Below are 8,552 nucleotides of genomic sequence, written 5' to 3'. Positions count from 1 at the left end.
AGGACTTGACCCATTGGCACCACATAGAGCCCTCTCCACCAGAGAAGAGGAACCAAACATGTTTAGCTACAGCAGCCTTATTCCAAATACCCATGTCTTTGAAACCCAAGCCCCCCTCATTCTTGGGTTTACAAATGGAGCTCCAAGCAATCTTAGCACTATGCTTCTTCAAATCAGACCCAGACCAAAGAAAGGCTCTAAGCAGGCTCTCAATATCTCTAATAACCTTTCTAGGCAGGATGAACATAGAAGACCAATACACTTGCATCGAAAAGAGGATGGTTTGAATGAGTTGAGCTCTACCCGCATAGGATAGAAGTTTATTAGTCCAACTCCTAATACGCTTCGTAATCCTATCAATCAGAATTTGGCAATCAAAAGCCTTGAGCTTAGTTGTGATCAAAGGAACTCCCAAGTATTTAACCGGGAGAGTCCCCTCATTAAACTTAGCAATATGAAGAATCTCCTCTCTGAGGTGCCTGTTACACCCAGAGAAGAAGATATTACTCTTGTTAGGACTCGGAGTAAGGCCTGATAGCCTTTTGAATTCATCCAATCCTTGCATAATAAGGTTCACAGTCCCAGGATCACCTTTACTGAAAATCATCAGATCATCAGCAAAACAAAGGTTCACAATTTTGGTCTTATCGCACCTCCAATGGAACTTAAACATAGGACTCTTGGCTTTTTCAGCAAGGATTCTAGCAAGAATTTCCATAGCTAACACAAACAGGTAAGGAGACATAGGGTCTCCCTGTCTAAGTCCTCTGGCACCTTTGAAGTACCCATGAAGACTCCCATTAATGCAAATAGAGAAAGAGGGACTGGTCATACACGCCTTCGACTGGCACCTTAAGCAGCAGCTTGTAAGGTGGGACGGCTTCTGGCAGCTTATCTCGGATGGTCATTGGATTTGGACGTTGGATGCAAGTGGTCTGCCGCTGGTTATTGTGCTCTGGCAGCTAAATGTGTTGGGGTTTGTCTGGTGGTGTGAAGATGGTTGCAATCAGCGCACATCTTTGGGCCTATTTGCTATGTGGATTTACCTTTCAGTGATGGCTGCTAGCAGCGCCTTGCCTAGGCATTTCAATGGGATTATTAGCTATCTTCATTTCTTTTATCTCTTTCCTGCTGTGAAGGAGTGGTGGCTGATTGCTATTCAGATTTGGATGGCTGTTGGCAGGGTGTGTACGTTCCATAGCGATGGCTGCTTCAAGCGCCTTGCTATGCTACAAATGAGAGCAAATCAGTGGTCTTTACTTTTATTTTTATTTGGTCACAGGTGTAATTTGCAGCTTGCCTATTTCTACGGGCTGAGTAGAAGGTTTTATGTGTACTTGGGTATCTTGTGTAACAGGTTTCTTGAGCAACTCGGTAGGATGAGCCCCTCTTGGTATATCTCTTCGGCTTGCTTGAGTTACAATTTTGTATTACATATATTGGTTACAGGTGCCTATCCCTACGGGCTGTGTAGGGAGGCGTGTGGGTGTATTGGTGCCCATCCCTACGGGTTGTGTAGGGAGTTTTTGGATTATTGTAATGGTGCTTTTTGGTTGCTGGTCTGTCCTTGTACAAGGTCCCTATCCATCATAGGATATGGCCTTTGTACAAATTTGCCTGGCAACGTTTTTTCTTTTGGCTCTATTTTCGGATGTAGCTCTTAGGTTTGTTTTAGATTTTGTTAGTGTTCCTTTGGGCCTCGGTGCTTGTGGGCTGTGGCTTGTGTTGTCTTCTGTTGTTAGGGCCTGGGGTATGCCCCTTGTATTTTTGTAAATCTTCTGTTTTATATTATTTCTTATTCACCCAAAAAAATACACGCCTTGATCCAATTAATCATATTTAGAGGGAAATCCATTGCTTTGAGGATATCAAGAATAAACTCCCATCTAACATTGTCATAGGCTTTCATGATGTCCACTTTCATAGCACACCTAGGGACCTTGGAGTCTCTATGGTAACCTCTCATGATCTCTTGGGACAGAAATATATTATCCGATATCCTTCTACCAGGAACAAAAGCAGATTGAACAGGATCAATCAAACTCGGCAACACAAGCTTAACTCTATTCGCTATGATTTTGGCAATACATTTATAAATAGTGTTACAACAAGAAATAGGTCTGTAATCACCCACCTTCATGGGATTGGGAATCTTGGGGATAAGGGCAATGATAGTGCTATTGACTTCTGTGAGAAGCTTGCCAGACTCAAAGAAGGACCTGATAGCAGTAGTCACCTCCTTACCCACAATATCCCAAGAGCTCTTAAAGAAGCCCGCTGAGTAGCCATCAGGGCCAGGGGCCTTGTTGGCCTTGAGGGACCAAAAGATCTCCTTAATTTCATCATCAGTAACAGGCCTACTCAGCATAACAGATTGGTCATCAGAGACCTTGGAATGTACCAGAGATCTGATTCTCTCAAAGCCATGATACTCATCCTCAAAAGGGGAACCAAAAAGATTAGTGAAGTACTGGATGAAAGCACTGTGAATGTCACCACTTTCAGTGGATCTAAGGCCATTACCCATATCCACACTCAGGATCTTCCCCCTATTAATATTACTTTTGACAGTTCTAAAAAAGAAACTGCTATTCCTATCCCCAAGCCCGAGCCATTGGATTCTAGATTTCTGAAGGGCAAGACTCTCTTCCACCTGTGTAAGATCTAAATACTTCTTATGCTCCTCCTTCTCCTGACCTTGAAGCACACAATTCAATGGGTCCTTATCTAATTTAAATTGGAGAAGGTCCAAATTGGTCTTTGATGCCTGAACACGGAGCGATATATCGCTAAAGTCCTTTTTGTTTAGGAGTTTGAGTTTGACCTTGAGTTGCCTCAGTTTTTGATACACTCGAAACATAGGGACACCTCTAATATATTGATTCCAAGAGGAGGACACAGTAGAGATAAACTCCGGATGTTTAGACCAACAATCAAAGAACTTAAAGGGCTTTTTGAAAGAGGTCTTAGCAATAGATGTGTTGACCACAGCAGGGGAGTGATCAGAGACCCCTGAAGGGAGAAAAAATGCAGTAGACTCAGGAAATTTGTCTAACCAAGCCTCATTGATTAACACCCTATCAATTTTCGTGGCTATATACTCACCACCACACCTTTTGTTAGACCAAGTGAACTGGCATCCCCCATAAGAAAGATCAGCCAATTCAGACTCATTTATACAGGTATTAAACGCCTCATGCTCAGAAGACCAGTTTGAAGACCCCCCCACTTTTTCCTGACGGATTCTAGTAGCATTGAAATCACCCAAAAAAATACTGGGGGATTTGGATTTAGCCCGGGAGATCTGAGCCAAACTCTCAAAAAGAGGAAGTCTTAAATTGTGTTTATTTTCAGCATAAACAAAAGTTGCAAAAAACACATCATTTGTAGCCAACTCCGTTATCTTGCAAAAAATATGTTGGTTAGACATAGAGATCAATTGGACATTACAAATAACATTATTCCAACACACCCACACCCTACCAGTTACAGTTGGTTGGGAGTTAGACAAAAAAGACCAATCACCAAAACACTTGGAACAAATTTTATTTTCATTTACTTGTTTGATCTTAGTCTCCAAAACACCCATGACATTGATATTTTCATTGAGAACCAAATTTTTAATTTCCTTATGTTTAGAAGGGTCATTCAACCCTCTAACATTCCAAAAAGCAATTTTAACAGTCATTGGGATACAAAAAACGAGACTCGACAAAAACCAAACCACAACCAACTACAACCTGGGTTACCTTTTCTTCCTCCTCTGGCTGCTGGTACCTTTGCCAGAGGACTCACCACTCATCTGATTAGCTGCTTGGTGAGTAAAAGCTTTTTTGATTTCCCTTGCCAACTTGACTTCAGCGATCACTGACTCCATGTGCTCAGCTGTCTGAGGAATAACCAGCTTCGTGATTTCCAGAACGTTTTCTGTAAACTTGTCCATTTCTTTAGCCGGGTCCATCTCTGCACTCTCCTCCGAACTCTCTGAGAGATCCACCACTGCTTGGAAAGGTTTGGGAGCCTCCTCTACCATAGGGTTAGGGGCCAACTCCTCCATCATGTTGATAGGATCTGTTTCCTCCTCCAAGACGGGACTGAGAGCTGGTTCTGGTTCTCCCACCTTTCTCTTACCTTTGGCTGTAACAGTTGTCCACTCATCTACCAACTCCGTAGTTTGCTCCTCAGTGTTTTTTTGTAAAGAGATCAAGTGGGCAACCTGGGTTGAAACACACTTAGCAGTCTCATGCCCAAAGATCTGACAGTGTTGGCATATAGCAGGAAGGCCTTGGTATTCTACACGGATTAATACAGCTTCATTATCACACCAGATCTGGAAATAAGTAGGCAATTTGGAAGTTGCCTCGATTTCAATACAAACTCTAGCAAAGGCCAGTCTGCTACCCCTAGCCGTGAGCTAATCCAGAAATAGGGGATTTCCAATCGCACTTGCTATTCTACTAAACCCATCGGGGTCCCAGTACTCCATTGGAATGTTGAAGAATTTTACCCAGATTGGGATTTTGGTAAACTTCTCTTTTGCCAACTTCATCATTCTCTTCCACTGCTTGAGGATAAGAAGGTAGCCTCCGATATACCAAGGCCCCCCTTCAAGTACTTCTCTGCAGCTTTCTGGGGAATCAAAAATAAAAAACATAAACCCATCCCCATTTGTTTGAACTTCCTTTAATCCTTTAGCCTTCCAAAGCCCAAAGGCACTATTACGCAGATGATTATACCCCACTCCCTTATCAACAAAGTAACCGATAAGGGAGGAGTCCCATTTGTCAATTGGCTCAGATCTGGGAGGCATATGCACGACTATCGCATCATCAACAGAAGAAGGAGGAATATACCTGAGTTTAACACTCGACCTTGACGATGCAGCTACATTAGCCCATGTCCGTTGTTGTGCAGGTCTCCCTTCCTCCATAGCTCTGCTGCTCCCAGCTCCACCTCGCCCTCCTCTCACTCCTCGATAACTACCTCCTCCCTTCCCACGCCCTCCTTGGGGACTAGGGTTGTAACTGTGGTCCACCAAAGGGACTACAGTATCTGTAATCTTCTCTGCCTCCCTTGGATACACCTTTTGTTTGCCCTCTCCTCGATTCCTGGCTACATCGAGACTGTTAGGGAGATCTCGAAACCTATTATGTTCCTCTTCCACTTCCTCAGACCATTTAGGGTTAGTACCTTGACACACCGGAGTCAAGAAGGCATTACCATCGTCGATCGTTGCTCCGGACGGAAGATTCGTTGAACTCGTGATCAGCTGAGTTGACTCAGCGGCAAGACTCGCTCCTTGTTGAGAAGGGATAGGACGACCCCTCCCAGAATCTGGAATAGCCCCCTTCGTTTCCATAGATCTACTCTGATTTACCATTTTCAAACCCGCTACCCCACGATCTCCATCACCTTGAGGTCGTGAAGACTCGTGCTTTGATGTATCTTCTGTAGCTTCTTGGATTTTTCCCGATGTAACTGTAGATCCCAACTTCGGATCCGTTTGCCTCTTGGTTCCCCCTTCACGCGAAGCCTCAAGAGTTTGATCAGGTTCAAGATCGCGATCCATAGGACTCTCCACCAATGGATCCATATTTCCCGTTGTTTCTAGAATGGGTTAGAGAGAGAAGCTCCCACATCTCTCTAGAAACTCCTTGTTTCTAGGGTTTTCAATATCTCATTAGTGGTTATGCTATGTATTGTTTTGGAAGAGATCTCGGATATCACTCATGCAAAACCTTTATTTCTAATATCATTCACTGAGTATCCAAGCTCACCCTCTGTATGTATATGTAGGTGATGAGCAAGAAGGCATTGAGGCCTAGATGTGTTGCCGATATGTTTTTGGGTGCATTGCCGACGTGTTTTGGATTCGCATCTTGTAACATCTTGAAGATCATGCTTCTTAGCTTATATTTCATGTGTATTTTGTATATGTCGGCTTGAGAAGCCTTTTGGTCAAGATGTATTTTGTATTTCATTTCCTTATTGTATCTAAATTGTAAGACTTTGTAAAGATGTATGCCATTTCATTTGACTTATGCACGGCTCTTATGGACTACTTAGATTCAATATATATTGCTTCCGCACTTGTAGGCCCCATATTTTATACTCTGATTGTGTGTGATCCTTGTAAGTTGGCCTTCGGTAATCTCGGATTACTGGCCATCACGGCACCATTCTACTAGGGGCGGTTTGGGGTCGTGACACTTCTCATCCTGCTTTCAAATTCCACTGGAGATGTGATAAAACTAAGATTATTAACTTATGCTTTGCAGATGATTTAATGATCTTCTGTAAGGGGGATGTGTTCACTGTCCAGTCCATTAAAATTGGTTTAGAAGAATTTAAGAACTTGTCTAGGCTGTCACCTAGCCCAAATAAGAGTCATATTTTCTTTTCTGGTTGTGATAAGAAGTTGAGAGATGAGATTCTTGGGGCCTGTAATTTAGGCAATTTACCGATGAGATACTTGGGTGTTCCATTAGTCTCCACTAAACTTAAGGCCAATGATTGTGATCAACTTGTGGGGAGAATAACCAAAAGGATTAAAAGCTGGACAAATAAGTGTCTCACTTATGTTGGCAGAGCTCAGTTGATCCAATCTGTTTTATTCTCTATGCAAGTTTACTGGACTTCTTTGATCATCCTCCCAAAGAAGGTCATTCGATCCATAGAGAGTCTGTTTAGAGCCTTCTTTTGGTCTGGTTGTGAGTTAAAAACTTATGGGGCCAAGGTGTCTTGGGATAGAATTTGTTCTCCTAAGAAGGAAGGGGTTTGGGGTTTAAGTCTCTCTTTGTGTGGAATAAAGCTGCCATTGCTAAGCATGTTTGGTTCCTTTTCTCTGGGGGTGAGCAGTCTATGTGGTGTATTTGGGTGAAGTCTTATCTCCTCAAAGGTAGGAGTTTTTGGAGAGTTAGGGTGCCAAATGACCCTTCTTGGGTCTGGAGGAAAATTCTCTCCCTTAGGCCTATCATTTACCCTTTAATCAAATATAGGGTGGGAGATGGCTCTAGAGTTTTTTTATGGTTTGATAATTGGCACCCTATGGGTTCTGTTTGGGATAAGTTTGGGGTTCAGATTGTGTATGACTCTGCCCTAGGTACAGATGCTAAGGTTAGTAAGATTGTGGAGGGTAATACTTGGAAATGGCCTTTTCCATCTTCTTGGGAGCTTATGGACCTCATTGATAGCACTCCTTCCACTTTTCTCCCTACTGGTGGGTCTGATGATGTTAGTTGGTGTCCTGCTACTAATGGCAAATTCACTATCCAATCCACTTGGAATTCATTGAGACAACACTACGATCCTGTGAATTGGTCTAATTTAATTTGGGGTCCTCATAATATCCCTAAAGTGAGTTTTGTGGTGTGGATGGCTATTCTTGGCAGATTGAACATGGGGGACAGATTGCAACTCTTTGGTGTGTCTCAATCTGCTAAGTGTGTCTTCTGTCAGCACCTTTGTGAAGACCATAACCACCTTTTCTTTGAATGTCCATTCTCGGAAAGGGTGTGGTCTTGCATTAAAGGTAAAATAAATGTTGATTGGCCATCTATCCATTGGGCTGATTTGGTCCAGCTCATTGCTAAATCTGTGAAAGGGAAATCCTTAGGGTCTATTATTACCAAGCTTGCATTTACTTGTACTGTGTACTAGTTGTGGATTGCTAGGAATAATAGAGTGTTTAGCAAGGATATGATCCCTGAAGAGGTTGTTATAAAGTGTATTGTGGATATGGTTAGATTAAGGGTAATGCATATTACTAATTTGAAACCTCACCAAACTGACAGATGGTATCTTAGTACATGGAGATTACCTCATACTATGTTGAAGCTTGCTGCTGCTGATGTGAGAAATGAGAGTTCATAAATTGTGGGTTGAGTGAAGGTTAGCTTATAAATTGTGGGGTTTCCTAATGTTTGTTAATCATATAGGTGCTTGGATTTCTGGAAAGCCGAATGTTGAGAGTGTGCCGTACATTCTGAGGGTTGAGTATAGTGTGAGGAATAAACACTCCATTACCCCCAAATCACTGGCCACATTGAGAGGAACTAACATGCTTGTATATATTCTCTGTATCCTTTTCTTTTGCAGGTGTATGGAGCTTTGTTTTCCGAGTGATGTGAACATACATAATTGTGGGTTGAGTGTAGTGAGCATCTATATGTGTGGTGTAAACTGTAATCTGTCATTGATTCCTACATGTTACTCTGTTGATAATTTGCTGGATGACAGGGTCTATTACAATGTCTAGAATTTGTTCGGGTTACATGGGATGGCAGCAATTTCTCCCCTTGAATGGTGCTGCCTGGTTTGGTCTACAGTTCGGGTTCACTCGAAGTTTGGAGTTGGAAATGTTCGTGTTGATGGTTGCTATATGCGCCTCTTGTGTGAAGATTGATTTTCCTTTATGTTCGTCTCATTTAGTGTATTTGGTTTTTTGGCCTACCCATGTGGGATGTGCACGGGAGAACATGGATTTTATGTATCCATCTGACTTTTGCTACTTAGATATTGGGTGTGTTCATGTTCCTCATCAAATTTACATG

General features: G+C 42.5%; 1 protein-coding gene across 1 annotated transcript; it reads right to left on the bottom strand.

Annotated features, from left to right (window-relative positions):
• Positions 1-1,795: 1,795 nt before the first annotated feature.
• LOC145819033 (uncharacterized) lies at positions 1,796-5,593 on the bottom strand. Its single transcript, XM_082913014.1, has 4 exons — positions 4,447-5,593; positions 3,750-4,293; positions 3,560-3,656; positions 1,796-3,403 (listed from the first exon to the last, which is right to left on the bottom strand). The coding sequence occupies exons 1-4, from the start codon at positions 5,591-5,593 to the stop codon at positions 1,796-1,798; spliced, it is 3,396 nt and encodes a 1,131-aa protein (XP_082769140.1).
• Between the last annotated feature and the right edge of the window lie 2,959 nt (positions 5,594-8,552).

This window comes from Camellia sinensis, chromosome 2 (genome assembly GCF_055761805.1).
Source record: "Camellia sinensis isolate YWXY chromosome 2, ASM5576180v1, whole genome shotgun sequence".
Classification (NCBI taxonomy): Eukaryota; Viridiplantae; Streptophyta; class Magnoliopsida; order Ericales; family Theaceae; genus Camellia; species Camellia sinensis.
The sequence above is the reverse complement of the archived record's forward strand: the minus strand, read 5'-3'. Positions and strand labels throughout refer to the sequence as shown.

Excerpts from the sequence above, each read along its gene's own strand:
- LOC145819033 (XM_082913014.1), bottom strand. The coding sequence starts at position 5,593 with ATGGATCCATTGGTGGAGAGTCCTATGGATCGCGATCTTGAACCTGAT. Across the intron at positions 4,294-4,446 it reads TGGGTTTAGTAGAATAGCAA|AATACCAAGGCCTTCCTGCT; the intron begins GTGCGATTGGAA and ends TAATCCGTGTAG. Across the intron at positions 3,404-3,559 it reads TGGAGACTAAGATCAAACAA|ATAACGGAGTTGGCTACAAA; the intron begins GTAAATGAAAAT and ends ATTTTTTGCAAG.